The 21,866-nt window shown below is 37.7% G+C and overlaps 2 protein-coding genes across 2 annotated transcripts; both read right to left on the bottom strand.

Annotated features, from left to right (window-relative positions):
* Positions 1-18,055: 18,055 nt before the first annotated feature.
* Positions 18,056-18,975, bottom strand: LOC116169431 (tropomyosin-like). The gene has a single exon (XM_031485516.1). The coding sequence runs from the start codon at positions 18,937-18,939 to the stop codon at positions 18,226-18,228; it is 714 nt and encodes a 237-aa protein (XP_031341376.1). The 5' UTR covers positions 18,940-18,975; the 3' UTR covers positions 18,056-18,225.
* Positions 18,976-18,988: 13 nt separating this feature from the next.
* LOC116169025 (tropomyosin-like) lies at positions 18,989-19,535 on the bottom strand. The gene has a single exon (XM_031485056.1). The coding sequence runs from the start codon at positions 19,533-19,535 to the stop codon at positions 19,002-19,004; it is 534 nt and encodes a 177-aa protein (XP_031340916.1). The 3' UTR covers positions 18,989-19,001.
* Between the last annotated feature and the right edge of the window lie 2,331 nt (positions 19,536-21,866).

The following is a 21,866-nucleotide window of genomic DNA, read 5'->3' as shown; positions in this document are numbered from 1 at the left end:
GTATTCTGTCGTACATACATTAGACGTTCAGTTATGTATGTATAATGTACTTACTGTTGGTCCCGTATATAGTACTTACGGTAATGTACGTTCCTAGTATGTACAAAGTGGTGCAAAAATAACGTAACATGTACGTAAAATGTACGTACATGTACGTACATAAGAGTATACGCGTTATTTTGCTTATCATGTATTTTGGCCAATGCTATGCAATCGTAGCGAGACGCGGTATGACGGTTATCCATTGCGTTGTAAAACTAATAGTTTCAAATTATAACCATTGCGGTGAAATGGTTACCGCCCACCACCTAGCGCAAAAAATCTCCAAAATCATGAATATCACGCTCATCAAATTCATAAATAAAGGACAATATACAATCTGACTCTTCTACTTGCCTTCAAATTGATGTTTTATTTCACAATAAATAGATAGGGCACAACATGTCATACTATAATACCACTTTTATACTAATGAGTCCTGTCCGGGTACAGAAATTAGAAAACTAAAGTAAGGAAAGCCGGTCTTGGAACCTGAAAGAGCAAATGTCATGATCACATTCAAAAATCAGTTGACCGAAATTGCCGGCGTACCATGTACGTACTTTGTACGTTATAGAGTTATATATACACATATTTGTCTCATAGACGTAAGTACGTAAAATAGAACAAAAATGTATGTACGTACTACAACAGACAATTCGTTCTTACTTACATCTGTTTCTTCTAGCATATCGATCCGCTGTACAAGGGTGATTTTCTGTCAGGAAGTAACATTGCCCTGTGAGTTGAATTATGGTAGCAATCCTGGTGAAGACTTGGCTTGGCCCTAAACGAAAACTGCCTTGCATTCATAATTTGGTGAGATGAGGTCTTCAGAGTGCCAGTATGATGTTCGAGCTCGAGAAGGAGGACATAATGCCGACGATCTGGTATGGTTGTACAATCCCCAGAGGTAAAATGGTTTATCACCAACACTGGAAAAGAACTCGGAGGGTCCATTCAAGGTTGTGGAAAGAATCAGCACGTGCTGTACCGCGTTAAGAAGATGGTAACCCGAAAGTGGTGCATTTCATTACGTTACACCGTTTGTAGTAGACAACAGGCAACTAGCCCCAGCTCGCATACTGAGTAAAGAAAAAGCAGACACGACATTTGAGCAGTTCGAAGGATTGGATTACAGAAGTGGTCATTATGGTGTGACCACGGAGAAGAACCAAGATCTGCGCGTTGTCGAGAGAACACTCTCTAGCCCATTGTGTAGCCAGCGGCCGTCCCGAGAAATAGAAGAAATTCGGCCTAGTGGAAGAACTTGTGATGAAACCGAATTTGCTCGCTAAAATCCGATTTAAATATTTCCGAAACCGACCCTGGCGCGACGAAAAAAGTCAAAATTGCGCTTTGTTTCGTTTCTGTGAAACACGGGTTTTTTTGTTCTCTGCTCTACATTGAAATGGGCCATAATTTATAATAAAAGTGTCAAATACAACGCTATACAAGGAAACTTAATGATCCCTATCGACCCGACGTCTCGGAGCACGGTCGATATTAACAATTTTCGTCTGGGATTTGTTTAAAAAAGGAGAGATTTGGGCAGAGGTATTTGTGCTTTTGTTGAGAGCAGAAGTAAATTTTTACGTTTCGAATAGTGAGTGCAGCTTCGACAATTACAAAGGTGATGTACTCGTTTTTTATCTCTACATCGTGTTCGATTATTTGCCAATTTAGGTAATGTTATTCACGTACAGCATGATTATTGCCATTTATAACACATTCGAGATACAACTTGCAGTTTTAATTATACTGGTCATACTTTTACGTACTGTGTACTGTTTTTTTGAAAAGAGCCACCTTGCCGATATTGCTAATCACTCCGATCAGTCGATCCCTGACATGTAGTGACCGAATATTGGTTTTGTGTCAGTCTTTGTTATGCCAGTGCAAATATGTCAACTGTCTACGCCTACATAAATTCTGTATATTTTGTTTATGATTATGTATGCGTGCGAGTTTGCCGTTGGTTACTCTGTTATTTTTGGTATGCCAGGATTTGTCTGATCGGTTACTGTCCGCACTCATGGTAGAGAGCCTGGAGTTCGGTAATTTATAACCCGGCAACTAGTGGGTTGGACTGGCCCTAGAGATGTGTGAATGAAAGAGTTGGGGTCCCGCTTAGTCGTACGTGAGGCTGCCGGCTAAAGCCCGGCCTCACTTGCGCAGGGATCCGCTAAAAGCGTGCGGCATGTTCTCTTTGTGACCTTTTGTTTTTATTATCAATTTGGGGTATCCTTCCTATGTGAAAGGCTCTTCTGAGAGGCCAAATCCTAGCGATTTCATATAATGTTGACATGTCATGACCAGAGCAACCAAAGACTACTGTGTGGGATTTGGACTGGCCATCCAATACCCAAACCTATTATATAAATTTATTGTAATGTTTTAATGATTGTTTTTTTGTTATGTGTGTGAAATATTGATTCTTTAGGAATTCCAGCGGAGCCTGTGATTCAACATTGTCTTAATTTACTTGACAACCATCATAATATGCATTTATGCCATTACAGACAACTAATTTTGCTATAAAGTTCAATATTACTTTGTTGGCTGGGTTTTTTCTTGGTCAGTTCTTTTTTTCCCAGCCTATTGTTATATTTGTACTCGGTGAACTACCATTTTCTAAATTTAATCTTGCAATGCGAATTATTTGGATTAAACCTCCGTTTTTTTTAAAGCATGTACTTGTTTTATTTGTATTCCTTACTCGATCCTCACTCCGCCAAGCAACATATATCTTGTAGCGACTCTTAAAAACACAACGTAGTAGTAAGTGATCCTATTATTTTGTTATTCAGGTTAGGTAGACTAGACGATCACGTGCCATGGGGTTCAGTTAGTTTGGGAGGGAAAGTTTTGAATTTAAATCTTGAGTTGCGCAGTCTCTGGGAGCTGGCCTGGGTACATCACAAACTAGAGAAAAACAACCCAAGTGTGGGCAAAACTTAAAGCCGCAGGATGGACGTATATATCGTCACTAGTGACTAAAGTACTACTATCTGTTGGCAAACCGGATTATCAGGTGATGTGGAAGGAGTTGTAGGATTTGATGGTCTCGATTGGCGGAAAATTCTTAATGTGTTGGATGTAATCTTACGCGAGACCGGTGGGGAAATCCCGGTGTGAAACTATAATCAAAGGGGTTCGATATATCCAAGACCAATGGACTGTTTCTTTCTCAAGAATGGATATTGTTCTAAAGCTGCAACGTGTCGCATTCCTCATGATCCTCTATCCGATATCTTGGAGTTTCTGGATGAAACAGGTTTTAAGGAGGGGACAGTGTAACAATCAAGTGTGTGGACAGTGTGGACAAGCGGTGACATTAGGATAATTTGTTAATCTGTTCGTTTTCGAAAATATATCAGAAATATTAATAAAATTATAAGCAAATGTGGAGGGGCGGATGTGCACACAAATTATTATCATTGCTTAATTAGTCCAGTAGGTCTGTTAATCCCAGTTGACTAATTTCTAAAACTATTGCAATTTAAAAATTGACATTATCCTTATTACGCAAATTAATAAAATTCTAGTCCTATCTTTCATTTATGTAAACTTTCTTTGAATACGCTTACGAGGGATTCATCGATGGTTAACACATAAAGTTAATAAATATTCACTAACACTGCTAATAGTATGTCATTGAATTACTTACTGTAACCGGTTTCTACCGATACTAATTACCAATAGAGTCGATTGAAGATCATTTAGTTAAATTATCGCGTTGTAACAATTAAGTCATAAACTGAGTAATCATTACATTATAAACGTCTTCTAGCTCTATCGTGTGAAAAGACAAAAGTATAACAAGGAAGCTTCTTAATTTACATTGTAACGCAATAAGTAAGAGGTAATTGAATATTTCTAATTTTAGGGCGCTGGGCACACTCCATGAAGGTTTAGTATTTCGCGTTTTGCACGTGCTCCCTCAAGTGTGGCTTCATTGAAATTGTTCAGTCTTTAAAACAGCCAGCCTTTGAAGCGAGATTGGTTTTGGTTTTCACTTCCTGCTTCTGGTTGTAAGTTGAAAATTCACACGGCGCTATTCCCCTCCTTGTATCGCATAAAAATTACGATTGCTTTGTTTTCACTGTGCACTAAAGTTAAGCCAGTAACAAATTGGATGGATGTCACATTTGGGATTCGCTAATTTCTAGAGTGAGCGACGTTACAAGGTAAACATGAGACAATGGAAACAATGCTGCCATTGTCTGTTGATTCGACTATGAAATTTGTTTAAAACGGAACAGATTTATTATCGTTTTGACAACCAGCACCGAAACGTGAATGGAAAACACCTACTGTTATTTTAATGAATGAGGAGAATGACAAATTGATACAGATGCTAGTAAAGATGAAGGCGTTGTTATTGAGGATCCTCTTTATGAGTAACTTTAACCTTTATCTGTCTTCCTTTCCTTTGTTCGCGGTAAAGTAGGACGCTGATAGTACTCGGTTAGGGTGAAATATAAGAATGACTGCAGTCTCGGCCTAATTCTCTAAAATGTTACAAACATTTTAAGCCATTAATGAGTATAGTTTAAATGTCGGGATAGAGATCTAAGTAACAACATGTCATGTAACGAAGCACCCGGAATTTCTGCATTTAGTTTGCCGTTTACAAAGACCACCCTGTATGTAACGATTGGTTTGGGCTTCGTTACGCAAGAAGACCGCGATATTTTTGTAACCACCGAAGGATGTTGTCCTGGGGAAGATGAGGGGCAATTAATATTCTTTAGTTTCAGCGCCGTTAATTATTTGAAAGATGTTTTAGATTCCCATAATAAGTAAAATCAAGGATAGAACGAGTTCAAATCGAGTTGTTTACAAGTTTGCAGTCCCGTCCGTATGCCTGCATGTTGCGATAAGAGTGTTAAAGCGATAGGGCCGTTTGAGAAGAAAAAGTCCAAGGGAGCTAGTTACAGATTGGATTGATCAGTACTTAGGTTTGATTACGCTTAATTAGGTAAGCGCTGTGAATTAATGCCATGTTAATGGGCAGTAGTAAACCTTGTCAGAAACCGTCGAGAGAGGTGTCCACAGAGGCGCTGTAATTTTTCTATTTGTTTGCAAGTTGTCCCAGATTTTTAAGATAACCACAGGAGCCGCAATTAATTAAAAACCAAATTATTTTCTACCGCGCTCGGTACGAGCACCGCCCGGCTTTGGAAATTCCATGTTCCACTTCTACCAAAATTGGTTTCCTTTAAAAGGAAAATGTTCAATTTGGGAGGAATCTTTCTGCTTCATACTTTCGAGTTGTAAGTACGCCTTTTGATTTCTTTAGTTTGCGAAACCGTATCATTCCGAATCCACCGAAACCCTTTTGTTTTACCGCTTTACCGTTTGAGCATTGAATAATAAATCTGAATTATTATTCAATGGTTTGAGCGACCGTAAGTCAATCCGTTGTCCTTTCCGTTTAACTACCGTTTTGAGTTTCCCTTTTTTTGCACAACCGTAACCTTTTGCCACCGTTCCGCTAAACTTCATTATATTCTGTTCTCATTGCGCTTCCGCTTTTCTTTCCCATAGACACCGCTAATTGATTTATTGCTTTATTCCCTTTAGGAAATTTACCGCCCGGGCCGTTGGCCATATTTTGTTTTAGATAAGCCGGAAGTGACCGCCGCCATTTTGTGGTGCACTCTTACCGATCCCTGGTAGATTCCGTTCTCCACTAGAGGATACCCGGAGGCTTTCCACCCCGTCCGACAAGACCGCCCCTTTCCCAAGACTTAAGGGTGCAGATTAAGTCTTGGTGGCGCCCGAGAGACCGACCGACCGTCTACTGTGTGATCATTGAATTGTACAATTATATTATTGTTCGATAATTAAATGAACTTGAATTAATTGTACTTTCATTATTTAGAATACCGTTCGTGCACGAGCTAAGGGGGAAGTTCGTCGCAGTCAAAATGCCTCAATCAGAAAAATGGTAGGTAGCCATTCTCCTAGATAATTTCACATTTTTTGGAACCACTAAAGAAGTTATACATACAAACCGTTGTTGTATGAAAAGAAGAAGAAATGAGAAGAGTGAGAAGAAGTGCTAAATTGTCGCGCCATGAGGCGATGTTTTTGACCGTCCGGCTGATACAGATCCGTCGTTATTCATGGAAAGTGCGTAGCGTTTCTGGAAATCTAGAGGTGTCTGGCAAACTGCTTTTCTGAAGATATGATTGGAAAAAAAATTGAATTCTATTGGCAGAACAGGTTTAAAGCCTTGATTAGGCGTATAAGATAGTGGGGACTAAGCCGCGGGATGTAGCCGAGGGGCATTACGCGTTAAATCGAGCGAGCATCGCCGTTCGCTGTCAGAAAAATTACGTCTACCGTCTGCAAAAGTATAGCAGGGTAGCGTTACTACTTTGCCTCATAGTTCAATCGCGAGGTAATTCGCTTCAAGTTGTGGATCAGTTAAGGGGGCAAGAAAAATCCACTGTAAGATAGCAACACACTCGTAGGAAACCACTCGTGAGTGTACGAAGAATAGTAAGTTCAAGTAACAGAAGGTGTCGCAGTGAAGATCAAGATACAATTCGGTTAAGCCGGGAAGCGTATTTTTCGTTAACTGTCGTGAGAGTAGTTTATTTATTTATCGTTCTTCTTGTTCTGGGCCCTCAACAGGCTTTCGCCCAATTATAGAGTGACCCGCATAATGCTTTTTAGAGGTGCTCCTGCAGAAGGTCTTAAGTTGTTCTATACTACTCCGGTATTTACCTTACGAATCAGGAATTAGCCACTGAACTAACGGGTGATCAAAAATGAGTTGCTGTGGAGTCGCCTTTGAAAGTTCAAGTTAAGTTCGATTTCCCATGTACACAAAAATTCCAAAAGTGACTCGACAGCAACTCATTTTTGATCGCATTGTATAATTAAACTGGAACGCGCACTGCCGGTCTAGAAACGTAGCGCGCTGAGAGAGATAGTGCAAAGGGGATTTCTGTCACTGTCACTCATTGGGGAAACTGATCATTACTATAAATTCAAAACATATCACATAGGCTGCAATTAGCCGATAAATTCGCGGGGATGATTCTTGAATTGTGAAGGGATTTAGGTGAATAATTGTACCTGGAAATTTTCGCGTCATCAAACCTTTGTCAGAGGTTTGCCCTGCGAGTAACTGCACTAATTCTAACTGTACTAGTGGATTGGAAATAAGCAAATCAAGTTGTAATTTAAAGAATAGTTGCAAAGGAAGTAATAAATCGTGAATTACGGATCGCGGAAGTCGTAGAATTATCTTGAACTTGTAGGTCCTAACTTTGGGAAAGTGGGCAGTAAATTAACAGTCGCATTTCACTCAATTTCGCTAAGTCGATTGATTATGATTTATGAATACCAAATTCGTCTTCCGACGGATTGCTTAAATTGTGAAATCTTTTGAAATTTCCAAGATCACGGTCCTATTCCTACTGCCTTGGATTTTTTGCCGCGGCATAGGGATAAGCCGTAGGTAGGTGCCCCATACGCTAAATACCACTTATTCAAAGTTTCAGTTACTCTATTTATCATTGTCCGCACAACGTGCATCCCTTCTAACTTGTACCAACTCCCTAACTTGATCCATCCCAAGGAGTCTGCTTGGCCAAGACAAGTAGGGTAGTAGTAGATCACTTTCTTCCTTCCTTTCTTCGCCGATAAAAAATTGGCAGGTTATTGAAATCACTCCACATTTTGATTTTGAGATTTCACCGGATCTTTACGTTTCAAGGTTCCAGGTGTCCAAAATAGTGATTTTTTAAAATGTCTGTATGTACATATGTGTGTATGTGTATACATAGGGAAACGACAATATATTGCTGTGCCCCACGTTGGGCGCCACAAAAGAATGCTGTATGCACTGGTCCGTAGGCCAGAAAGACCGTCCACAAAACACCAAAACAAAAACTTAGCCTAGCTCTTTACCTTTATTTATTATCACGGCACAAAACTTCTCCCCAGCACAGAGGAGAGATTCGACTCCGCTCTCATTTAACCTGTTAACGTCTAACAAGTAGTGGGTCAAACCACATACCTTAAACTCCAAACTGAACTGCAAAATTTTGAATAATTAAAATGGACCTTGGGCAAGCATCCAATGAAAACACAGGTAAATTAGAAATTTAGTCGTTAGAATGAAACAACGGAAAATTAATATGACAATTACAAAAGTGCGATTTAATTGTAACACACAAGAAAAGTGGTACAAAAAACACAAACAATTATTACAAAAAGATTAAAATTAAAACTTAACTACTTACATTACTTGTCCGGAAATTGAAATATCCAAATAAAAGGTATCCTTACACAGTTCACAAAAACAATTACAATTTTCAATGAATGCACTTTATACTAACGACCGGGTAATCGCGGCATCTTCTCTTCTAGCAGATAAGGGCGTTCCAATAAAAAAAACAACTTCAAACCGAGTCACGTTGAAACACTTATGGAGGCGCCGACAAATATCTCTCCTTGCAAAACCTTTGATGGCCAAAACTTCAACATGTAGAACAAAAATTAGTCTTGAATTCGGCTTCCGGCTTCACAAACGAAACTTTTTCTATCTTCAATCTCAACATTGGACGAAACTTTCAATACTGGCCGTCGCTTCAAAACAAATAATCATCGATGGAACCCGCAAGAAGCGAGATAAATTCTCCAACAAAACTTAACTCGGTGCTGAACGTAGCAAAAAGCTTAATTAAATTGACCGCACTTTGGCCCCAAACTTGGCCCAAAGACGATTTTAAGTTCTTCAACGAAACGTGGTTCTGCGTTGACTGAAGCAAAAAGCGACGCTATTCTTCTTAACGTCCTATTTAAGGCGAATCCCTTTTTCCGAAAATCAAAATGATAACCAATCATACACAGTTGCAACAAAGACTATCTCCTCAACGTACGTTAGTAGGCCAAGGACAAATTAAGGTAGATTAATTTTTATAAATCAATTTCTTATCAGACATTAAGAAAGAAATCTAAACTTAATTTCTACGAAAAATAAAATTTCATCTCTCTTAACTACACACAAAGAAGACGATAAATCACATCCACCTGTCAATTAAATTAAGCATATACAATTGATAACAGATAAAGACCAAACAAAATTCTCAGAAATTTCTACGTTAAATAAAATAAAAATGTAAACAAAAACAACCTTGACCGCTTTCTCGTATGACACAATAATCCCCGTGCCGTCACATAGACCAACGACAAATTAATAAAATCTAATTACAAAAGTTAATTACATAAGAAGGAGGCCGCCCTTGTCCATCTTAGTTAGGATTTCCGAAAATTTCATCCTGCCAGACGAAACAAACACAGCAGTATTTTTTCGCGAAGGATCGACGAGGCCTTTGAAATGAACGTTCAACGTACTACTCCAATCTCTTTCTAGCATCAGACAAGCGCAATGACGTACGTTGAATGCTAACTTCAAATACAAATCAAAGGCCTGCTGGATCCTTCGCGAAAAAATACATTCATTCTGTTTCCCTATGGTGCGTTCTCTCTGAGACACACGGTATGTATGATTCGTGTAAACAAGGTTCAGCCGAAACTACTGGGCCAATCTGGTTGAGATTTGAAACAGATAAAAAGCTTTTGGAAGCGATTCAAGAATAGCAAACGCCTTTTTGGCAAAAAAATCTATATTTATTGAATTATAGACCGATTATTGCTTAAATTCTGTACCAATGTTCTCTCTAATGATTGCAAAATGAGAAATGTCCGTCTGACTATAAAACATTTCTTGAATAAGGTATAAGCAACAAAATTTTGATTAAGAGGCAGTGGAGATTTTAGGTCAGATCTAATATTAATTAATTTGACAGCTCGCGTTAAGAAGTTATTACCAAGTGAGTTGATTAAATACAGTTGTGAATAAAATAATAGCCGTGTAATAGCGATTGGTGAGGTCCCACTGGCTGCCATTTTAATATAAAACTGCTAATCATATCACTTTTTATGAATACTAATGTGTCAGTTTTGGCAGGAGTCTGGTCTTGTAACAGGAGGTGTAATGGTAGCTTTTAATTTGAAATTATTTTTTTTCGAATTTTTATGAAGTTGAAATTTGAAGATTTTTTGGGGATGCGCGTGGTTTGATAGCAGAGTATGCAAAGGGGTCTAAGTATAGGCTTGGTAATTAAAAAAAGTTTTATTAAATTTAGATTTGTGTGGAGGTTCGTAACTTCCATTTAAACTTCAGCGATGGTTCTTTATACGCCATTTGAATTCTATAGCATCTTTACCTTTTTATGGCTTTAGGAAATCACGATTGAATGTGTGCCACAATGATCTAGTGGCAATGATACTCGGCTTACAACCGGGTGGCTCGGGTTCAATTTTTTTTTTAACTTTTTTTCGCAAAAATGCGTATCCTGATTCAACGGAGTTGGACGTTAGGTTATCAGGTACGTTTAAGATTGTTTTCTCAAATTTTGTTAAAAAGCAAAGATGTACAAAAATGCTGCGGAGTTACGAAATACGGGCCCTACAAGGAGGGTTCCAAGTCTATTTTGTATGAACATGATTATCTACCGAACGAAATTTTTATATGAGATATAGTAATGCTTTTATTTCTGTAAAATTAACGGTTGAGTATCTTTAAGAGATCGTGGCCACGAAAATGAACTATTTATCATTACTGGTTTCTCGTCAATATATTCAAAACTTTATGCCAATTTTGTGTTTAATTTTGATAGAAAGTTAGAATATTTCTCGTACAAAAGCAAGCAAATAAAACCAGGTGCAATTTTAAACCTGTGAACTTTCCTCACAAGGGCTAGTATTGAAGATAAATATCATTTTAGTTGCCATTTTCGAATATGGCAAAAAATTGACTTTAACGATATGGTTTATTTTACAAGAAATTATACACGCGACGCGATGGTGATGTCTTTTTGAGCGGGTAACTTTTTTAATGGTTTTTAGTGGAAATAAGAAATCGGTCAACATTTTCCAAAATGACAGCAAAAGCTCACATGGGAACACCTATTCAGGTTTCGCTGCCAACATATGCGGGTCAAAAATCATATAGGGTAACAAATTATTGGCAAAGTATAAAAATACTCTCAAAATATGTAACACTGGTGTGTCATGTTCATTTTCACATTTTTGATCGAAAACATTTTTGGTTCGTAGTTTTAATCTATGACTTACATGAACAATGTTAAATAAATTACCGCTACGTTAATGGCGTGTCTTCCATGAATGGAAGTGACCCCGATTGTAAATCGATCTCGCTGCACTTGCCTACTGTGCAACAGTATCGATATTAATAAGAACAAACCTCAACCGCACCAAATTCAGATGACTTGGAGGGCGATTGCTCATCCAGTGGGCGTAGCTAGACCGATAAACATCAATTAATCTTTGCTAATCAATTACACAACAGAAGACTTTCTATTTCAAAAATTCCAACACTCGAATTGTTTGCTAAACGAACGTGTCCGGTGAAATTCACAAACATGCAAACCCACAGTGTCTTTATCAATCCTTCAAAATCTACTCACGAATCGTACTTAATTATCTACCTCCATCTCATTCCTATAAAGATCAGAACTGATCGATAAAATATTTCATAACGTGTAACACATTCTTTCCGATAGTTGCAGATATTTCGTGATGGTCTCAGATGTCACTGGATATTTATTGCTGGCATTTTATATAGTCTCCATATTGAGATATTTCAATATCGAACGTTCGGATATCAACGTCCTCTCGGGGTCTTAAAATTGATTGATGAATGAAATCGCTTCCTGTGGAAATAAAATTGATTCCATTATTCTCGTTAATCCATATAGTTCACCATAAGAAGCGAAAACTAGAACTCAAACGCCAAGTTTAGTATGGAGAAAGGCGAAATAAAATCCTATTATTGCTTGGAAAATAATGCCCTTTTGTTAACGAAATCACAAAAATACCGTATGTATATTTAACAATATCGCTCCCAACGACTGCTACTAGGTTAAAAGTTCAAAATATTTCTTAACTATAGAAGATCGAAAAACTAAGCAAGTTCTAAATAATCTCTGAAAAGAAATTAGATGTAAAAATGATCTCAAATTATTCAATAAAAACAGTGTATTTTGCATAAATTCTGATAACTACTGACCGATCTCTTTACCACTCAATTGTAACGGAAGCCCGACAAATGATTTAAATTTGTTCAATTTTTAAATGTTGTTTATATTGCGGCACGACCAATTAAAATTTCATATGTACCGCTTCATACGAATAGTAATCGCGAATGTGTATTTCTCTTGCATTTTATTGTCGTAGTTGATTTATGCCTTATATTTGTGTGTTATGCCAGGTTTTTTGTCAAATGAAGGTTTCCGTCTTGGGTAATATATTGTCACACAAAACTCAAGTTTTATTCAATTCCATTCCTGATTGTGTGTGTGACGTCCCAACACATCAACATAGGAGTCATATTCGTACCACCCTGCCCGACCATATTGTTACCGTTATTTGAAAGTGGTACAAAACTTCCGAAATTTGGACATTTTGGAAGTTAGATGGCTCTGCTTGTACTGTAAGTACCTATAGGGTAAGTTAAAATTGTAGTACCGCATCAGGGACCCCTAAAAACCTCACAGTCGCAGTATCCACAATTATAGAAAGTTTGATACCACTTTAAGTACTTTGAATTTGTGGTCAGTGGCGTACTTCTGCATGCTCAAGGAGGCATATTTTTTATGGCAACTACTACTTTTCATTACATATTATTAAACGGTACATTGTTTGGATATAGAAACATAAATATCTAATTGTATTACTGCAACTTTGGTAAAAGTAAAAGTAACAAAATTACCGTGAGATAAGCACACGGTAAGCTCAGGCAAAGTAGAGGTGGGTCGGGGTGAATATTCGGGGTTCTCATACATAGACAAAAATAAGCAAAAGGAAAATATAGTAAAGGTAAAGAGAGGAGAGAATACTTACCGGCAGGGGGAAACAAGGCAGACAAAGAGATCTTTGTTCTGCAAAGCAGAAGCAAAATTTTGATCAACTACAACTGTCTTTACAGTCCCAGTACAACAGCATGTAAGGAATCCAACTATGATACTTTTTATAATCATTTTAGGAAGAAATGATGAAAACTATTTTCGTGAAGTTCCGTGAGATGCCGCCACCTACCTTTCCGATCATATCAAATACCACTTCCCGTTAGTCCCTTCCCGATTACCATTTCCAAAGATTCCCCCAAACGTAACCAGCCGTTGAATATAAAAGCGAGTGTCCCGTCTGTGAGAGGGACTGATTGAGATCACCTTCCTATAGCTCAAAACCTTTTACCAGAACCACCCTCCAGATCTCCTGCTCTTCCTGAAGCTTAGGCCGGTGCTTTGCACCTACGGTCTGACTCCCGATAACTACTTCCAGAAGCTCACGGCTGGTACTGTGTACCTGGTCAACTTTCACACCTGTTATCCTAAACCTTCCCCAAACTCTTGGTATCTTAGGGCGTACCTAAGTCCTGAGAACCATCCTGCTTTAGTACTAATCCCTATCCAGATACTTTTTGTTGAGTTAATTAAAGAACCCCATTTCATTTTATTACGTCCAGTCAATTTTGTTTAGAACCCGTTTCATTTTTTTTGTATGGGAATTCTATATAGATAGAATCCCCCATAATATTATATTAAATAATAATCAATAAGGTCCCTCACCTATTGTTTAAACATTCACTTAATTACTCTTAATTTATTTATGTGTTAATTATCCTTCCGATTGTTAAAGGAATATAACAAACCGAAGCGGAAACCCCAGTGTCCAGCATCCACTGGAAGTGTCGCACTGACCGTTCAACTTCGGTCAGATCCAGTGACGTGCAGAGGCAGTCCACAGAGGCGTACCTTTATTTACATTGTGATTTAATTTTTTTTTTTTTATTGAAGAACAATATATGTATTAAGCGATCTCCGCTTTCAACTGGTTTTACTACCGAACCCTGCTGCGAATTGAGCTACCCGAACCAGCACTTGTGAACTCTCAATTTTCCAACCCCGATTCACGTAGCCGTGGAAAATTGGGAGCGTTATAAGCAGCACAACCGTGACGGTCAATTCAAGAAAAATACTTTACGATGCACAAATAACGAAATTTCTTATCAAAACAATGCAATCTAATCAATTCAAACCATAAACAAGATAATATGAGCCGAGTTTTGGCCGTAAACAAACAACGTAGCCAAGAATCGTAGCTACGGCTTCGGACAATGCAATCAAACTAACAGAAATGAATCTTCGTAGTAATTAGAAAGTAATGTAAACAAAATCTGGTGTCGACAAAAACAAAGTACGTAGCCTCAGGTATGTAACGTACGTAGTAGTTTCTTGCGTTTTTACGAATTAATAGCGTTATTTCTTATTAAAAATAGATGATGTTTTATATTTTTGAAATCAGAAAAAAATTCTTTATTAAATGACACAAAAATTCAAAATTGCTTCCATAAGAAAAAACAAAGATGGTTGACTGGAGACGAAACGTCATACTTAAAATTTAAAAGTAGCATCTTGTAGAGGGAAAAAAGTCATAATAATGTGTCATTTATTTTGAAATATATTTTTTAATAACTTCAGTAAAAAATAAAAACGATTATGCAAAATTTCGTTTTTCTCCGAAAGTAATCGGAATTTTTTCAGTTCCAAAACTGGATTTTGTTAAGCATAAAAAATACGCAACTTTGTCAAATGTAAACTACCTACCTATCTCTTACAGTTCCCGAGATCCCCATGGTGGCCCTCGAATTTGAATCACCCTGTATAGGTCAATTATTACACATTACACTAAACTAATACTAATATATAAAAGGTACTATCATTGAATAAAGAGCTTTATTCAATGATACTATTGAAGTTCAAAAAATTTAATTTGCAACAAGGTATGGATTATAAACTTACGGTATTTTAATCTGCAATAAGCAAAGATAAAGAATAAGGGAGACGGTCAAACAAATCGCATTACAAAAAACACCCACACAAGGTCGTCGCTTGCCAAACATCAACAACAATACACAACAACCCTTTGTTCTAAAAATAACGTAAAATTTTGATATTTGTTGTAAAGGAATGTCACCTATCCTCATTTCTATTATTTATTTCATACAACGATAGGTAGAGGGTACACCGTTTGCAATGAATAGGAAAGGGAAACCAAATAAATATCGAAGCAAGGAGTTGACAAAATAAAAATATCCCAGTGAACGATCTTTTTTTTGCTGTCAGCAAATTCTACTATTACACGCTCTGTTCAACCTTGAAAGAGAATCGCTAAATGATTTAACATAGGCAACTTACATAGCCTGCTAGTTTTTTTTGCTCGTAAATTTTTGTGTTTTATTATCCCCATTACACAGTACTAGCCTAGTTAAAAAGTAAGAACGAGTCCATCACAAGATATAAGCGCTTATTTCATATGTCTTTATCGTATTTTTTACTGATTTCATAAAACTCTTGGTGGCACCCTCTGTGAGAAAGAAGCTACACTGTTGACCGCGATATTAGTCACAGTTGCGTAGTTTATTTCCATTTCGCCAGTTTACAAGCCCATTTTTCAGAACTTCATTCACCACTTTTATTATGAAAACTTTTGAGCTTCACATGAATTGCCAAAATATAGATAAGTATTCAGGCTACCGATCCCATACACTCGTATTGCTTAAAATGCTCCCTAATTTTTGCAATTAATTCCTAAACTATGAACTCTTTTGACGCATGTTTTCTAGATTTTTTAAACATATATTAATGGACAAAATATCAGTTTATATTGTATGGAAAACTATGCTCTGTACATCTATCTACCTAATACATATTTTTCCGATCATATACACCCCTTGCTTATGAAATGGTGAATGAAGTTCAGAGGCAATGCACGCCCCATTGAATTACATGTGCATCACCAGTTGCCTATATTCTCTAAATCCAAACCTTAAAACACTAATAATATCCAAGGTTTCGTAAATATACTTGCGCTTATAGAAACGATCTTTCCAGGTATAAAGTCCAAATAGGTCAATGTTAGTGGAATCAGCGGTTTAGTTACTCTGAAATGGCGAGTAATTCTGCCAAGTCGGTAATGTAGAAACGTCCACGCGTCGTTCGTTACTTTTGCTAAAATGGCGGGTCCAACTAAAAATACTAAATCGTCCACGTACTGCGGAATATCCAAGTAAGTCAACGTAAAAGGTAATCCAAAGAAGTAATGGTAAGAATGTAAGAGAAACTTGTAAGAGAAAGACGAAGAAAGTTAAAGCCCTAAAAATAACACGTAATGAGGAAAAAATGCTGTCATAATTAACATACCTGGTATTGTTTAACTGCAAAACACAGATCCGTAAAACGTTTCAATGGTGCCACCAAGACATCAAAGGGAAAGAAAGAAGTCACTTCAAAGATAAATATGGAAAAGCAAAAACACTAAGCCATTTTCAGGTAGAGGTGAAGTTAAGAAAGTAATGACGTGAAAAACTAAAATTTGCATCTAATCAGTTCGACGGTAGAAACTTCACTGAAGAGGAAGAGAACTACAACTGTGCACAAACAGAGAGAAAAGAGTGGATATAATTAAGTGCAGAAAGGTACAAAGCGTGCACTCTAACAAGACAAAGAAGTAAGTAAAAGGAACCTCTACCACTAGGATAGCCTCAAGCGACAAAAAAAGAAGTAAGTAAAACAACTCTACTACAACAAGAACTGTGCGTGGTGGCTCTTGAATTTTTGTTCGCCGGAAATCCTCGCAAATATACAAAGTAAAATATCTCGTACACAAAATGGCACGCGCCTGCTTTTATAACTTCACCGAGTTCAATTTCAGGGAGATCATGGCAACAACCCTCGCTTTCCGCAATGCGTTTGTTGTTATCGCCGGTTATCGCTAGACATACTTTCGTTGACGTTCGCTATGAAGCGGTACATATGTCCATTTTCCCATGTTGAATAAAATACCACTTCGAAAAAATAATTTTGGAAAACGGCTAGGCGACCACCTGTTACAACTAGAAGGTTGTACTATGCTATGCCCTCAAAAAAGATTTGCTGTCGAGTCACCTTTGGATTTTGTATACATGGGAAATCATATTTAACTTGAACTTCCAACGTCAACCTTTTTTTGATCGTCCGTTATGAAATTAATATTGTAAGGGATTTTATGACGTTCGCCATTTGAGGTTTCTCCCCTGATCAGGTTTTATCGCCGTTTTAAATGGGTAGTTAAAAGAGTCAAAATCGGCATTTATAGATCGATTTTGTCGACATTGTCTGGATGCCTCAAAAGGGTATTTGACAAAGAGATGCTAAAATGGCTATTTATGAAACGATTTTTCTAAATCCTCCTCTGTTTTGAAAGAAATTCTACTATCATAGCAGAGGAACATCTATCAATGATGTTGTATTGTAATTTAGCATGCATGCATAGTGTGATTGAAAATAACGATTCATTTTCGAGAAATAGTTGTTCGTACCTCTGGATGAATGTATTCATCCCTCACTTCCTCGAATTTTGGAAATGTTCCTCTTTGATTTGCAGTATCCCCCAAAAGTATCAGTAGTACCAATACCAATAGAAGGAATTTGTGATGGCGCACTGCGTGCTAACGTGTCGGAACGCTCCCCATTACCGCCTATCCCTTACAACAAAGGTGGGTATATAGGGAGCAGCCGTACCCAATCTGTCCACGGAAGTGGGTGGCGCAGTTGATGCTTTTATCGGCATTCAGGAGGTTTTGGGTTCGAATCCCGCCGCGAACTGTTCTGCCCGGGGGTTTTCTTCAGATGTACACTGCAGCACCCGGTTCTTCTTCCGGAGCTTTACAACGAACTCTTAGCAATCGCTTAATCTTAACCTTGCAGTACGGACATTAGCAAAGCAAACCTTGTTTCAGAAAATATGAGTCGATGATTAAAGGCCAACTTTAAAGGTTTCTATTTTAGATAAGATACAACGAATATCAAATTTTCGACCAAAAATTTACTGAGAGCAAACTCAGGCACACTCTACATCTGAAATGCTAATGCTACTTGTGCATTAGCAATTATAAGAATACCTGTTTTCGGCCAGCCGGTTTGAAACTTGATTTTAACTGAATTCACTTATATTTCCTTATTGTATAAGCCTACTATAAGATATACAAAATAATACAGACAATAGTAACATCAGCGTACACGTTAAACCAATTTATCTTCCTCGAAATTGTATTCTTCTCTTCGCACGTTCCGCACCCTGTTTCGCCTCTTTCGCCGCCGCAATAGCTTTTTCTGCAGCTTGCTTAGTTCCAATTAGATCCTCCTGTGCCGCTTTTAACTGATTTTCAAGCTCATTGACTCTGGATTTGGCGGCCGCGATTAACTTCTCCTTTTGGGTAACCTCAATCTCGGCTCCTTTAGCCGCCTGCTCCGCATTCTGCACATTACTCTGAGCTATCTTAAGAGCCTGTTGTAACAATTTTAATTCGGCCTGGGCAGCCTGCGCAGCTTTAGTTGCCGCGACCAATGTCTTTTTTTCCTCATGAAAATTTGTAGTTTCCTCCTGCGCCACCACCTTAGCCTCCTTAAGCTCGTGCTCAATCTCGTCCACAATACTTTGCTTTCCCAAGTAGGCGGCCTCCGCCGTTTTTGCTGCTTCTTCGGCTTTCTCGGCCAATTGCAGTTTGACTTGGTGCGCGGCTTGCTCGGCGGCAACGCCTTGAGCTTGCTGGGCGGCTTTAGCCTCCATGGCGGCGTTTTGTGCGATGTTTAGACTTTTCTGCTTACTGTTAATTTCACTATTATCGCAATCTCTTTCATCAATACACGCTTTAGTGAATTTCTCCCTTCCAACCTCACCATCGTCTTCGGCACTGGTCAACCGAAAAATCATTGTCATTGCCATTAAAAGAACAATAAGTTTCATAATTTAATAAAAACTGACGTAGACATGTCCAAAAACGTGACATGTCAATTTTGATTTACATTTTAGACACATAATATACAGGCTTGCGAATTCTGTTCCGTTTTATTCTCCAATTTTTCCACCTTTGCTTGGCTGGATTTCAGTAGTCGTTCAAGTTTTGCGACTTCCTTCTGAATTTGATTAACAATATTTGTTGTCAAGTCAACTAGCTGTTTTGTTAAATTGGTTACTTTCTCTAACACACCCAATTCTTCCTTTGCCGCGTTCCTGGCGGCTTGGGCCGCCGCTAAATTCCTCTTGTCGGCTTCTAAATTTTGGGACTCTTCAGTACGCACTACACGAGCTTCAGCCAATTGTCTTTCCAACTGCTCAACAAGAGACTGTTTACCTAAATAAACCGCCTCCGCCACTTTCGCCGCTAAGGCTGCTTTATCCGCAAAAGCCGATTTGACTTGAAATGCGGCTTGTTCCGCCGCTAGTTGTTGAGCTTGCCTAGCCGCGTCAGCTTGTGCTTCGGCATCTTTGGCAATATTAGTGATTTTTATCAACCCATCGTCTTGTACACAGTCATTAATTATCCCTTGCGCTAAAACCATTGGTACAAATGGAATAATTATCAAGAACCTCATTTTGGTTACCTAATTGTCACAAAACTGACATACAATTACAAATCTGTCAATTTTCGAGTTTAATTTTTTTCCTCAGACTATGACTCAAATCTGGTTTATTGAACTTGGAATTCGCCATTTCAGAATAGTATGTGTATATGTATATTTAACCTAAAACTATTTCGCGTGTTTGCCAGGTGAAAAAAAAGTTAATTCCTTTCTTGTTTAACAATCATTGCACGCGGTAATCAGAGGTTACATTCGGAAATAGGATTTTTTGCAATTTGTGATTTATGATGAGAATATAAGTAGGTATGTGATAATCACCGCTTTTTGTAATGATTACCTGTGGCAATCTACTATTCTGTTCTAAACGTACCTATTTTTGTATTAATTATGATGATTATTCAAATTTGGTTCATTTTCCTATACCTACATAATTATATCAGCATAAAGTGAGACATTTGAAGGACGATCCAACTCTCTCCAACGCTCTATCAGTATTTCCACTTTTATACATTTGCTACACGACCCGTTCACCACAACATACCACGCCTCAAACTGATATTATTGAGATCTTTGCTCTCACTAAAAATTATATAAAGGCGGTTTGTGATTACAGCCCTATATTATCTAAAATCAACGATTTTTTAACTATTTTTGGGGGAACTGTCTCGTTCTGGAAGTGTGCGACAACCTTTAATCCCATCCTTCATCCATGAATTATTTCTCGAGATGCTGTTTCGGTGAATAAAACGTACATTACTTTTACCGAGACTTTTACCTGCGACGACCCGAGATAATATATTATCCCAGTTATTCCTAAGTTACTCCTTAATATTGGTATATTTTTATTAAAACATTCATACTTATCCTATCTTGGGAAAACAGTCTAAACAGTGGGCCCTAAACGGAAACCTAAGCACTTGGTTAGAAATAACAAGAGGAGTATCGCAAAGATCTGTTGTGGAGCCAGAGTTCTTCATCATTTACATGAATGACCTCCCGAAATACTTATCTGCTCACGTAGTCCCATATATGCTGATTATACGACACTGACAGTACACGACCCAAACCACGCCGCATTGGAACGAAAGTTACACGCAACAAAATTTGCTGCAGATGGGTGGTTCAACGACAATGGCCTTATAATAAAGCAGGATAATAGCAAGACAATCAAATATGCCATGGACAACTGGCAAAAGCCGGACAACCCCGGTAATCGACGTACTTTTAACCTGGAAAGAGCATGTGGACCAATTTATTTTCAAAACAAATTAGTTATCGGGCGAAACAGGGTTTTTCAGGCAGGTGAAATGATTAGAAATTGGGAAAAAATAATTAAAACAGTTGAATTTTTCCGCGGATGAAATCACGGGGGTTAAAAGGGGTGGAATGTGGTGTTTTGCAAATTGTGGCAAAACTATTAATTTTAGACAAAAATGTTCAATGTAAAAGTTATAGTGATTAAAACAATCACCAACTTTTGTATCTGCACTATTTTCACATAACCTCCAATTTTCCTAGAAAAAACCGGAAAAACTGTTTTTTTCGTTTTCTATTCTTATATTTGGAGGAAACATAGCTTGTTTTATGATAAAAAAAAGGAGATAATTTTGGGGCCCGTGAAGTTGAACCGTTTCCAAGATCTCACGATTTCTGAAAAAAACCACCTCTTTTTCAAGGGGATGAAAAATCTATTTTTTTTCGTACAGAGGTGCGCGGGGTAGTAAAATTTTCGTAAGGACTTACATTTTAATAATCAAAAATAAAAAATATTATTCCAATAGAAAAACTGGGGGAACAGTTTTAAGATATACATTGTTTTTGATTTAGTAGATAAATAGCTTTTTTTGCAATTAAATTAACGTATTGGATCCGCGCTAATAAAAGTTTTTGAAATTTATGTCTTCTCTCTCCTCTTTAATGTTGCTAAAATATTTTCTTTTGTTTCCTAGTGCCTAACTGCCTTAATTAAAACATCTTTATTATTTTTCGTACTTCCGAGATTAAAGTGACAACTTCACTCCATTATGACAAGTACTGAAGTGTCACTTTTTGTCCCGCCGGGATTAAATTTGGACGAAAATCCCGGAAGGATGAAATTACTAACAAGGCAATTTCAGTAGGTTGTTCCACATTTTGTACGCGGCACTACTTCTTAAACGCATCGCACTGCTGCTCATATAGTTTTTTGGATGTCGGAGGTATCAATTCTTTACCTAGTTTGACTGATTTTTATCAATATCAAATACACCTTTGTCACCCACCACCAAAATTATGACACTAGCACTGACAGTTTCCAAATTATTTTTGTTA

This window comes from Photinus pyralis, unplaced genomic scaffold, assembly GCF_008802855.1.
Source record: "Photinus pyralis isolate 1611_PpyrPB1 unplaced genomic scaffold, Ppyr1.3 Ppyr1.4_LG4, whole genome shotgun sequence".
Taxonomy (NCBI): Eukaryota; Metazoa; Arthropoda; class Insecta; order Coleoptera; family Lampyridae; genus Photinus; species Photinus pyralis.
The sequence above is the reverse complement of the archived record's forward strand: the minus strand, read 5'-3'. Positions and strand labels throughout refer to the sequence as shown.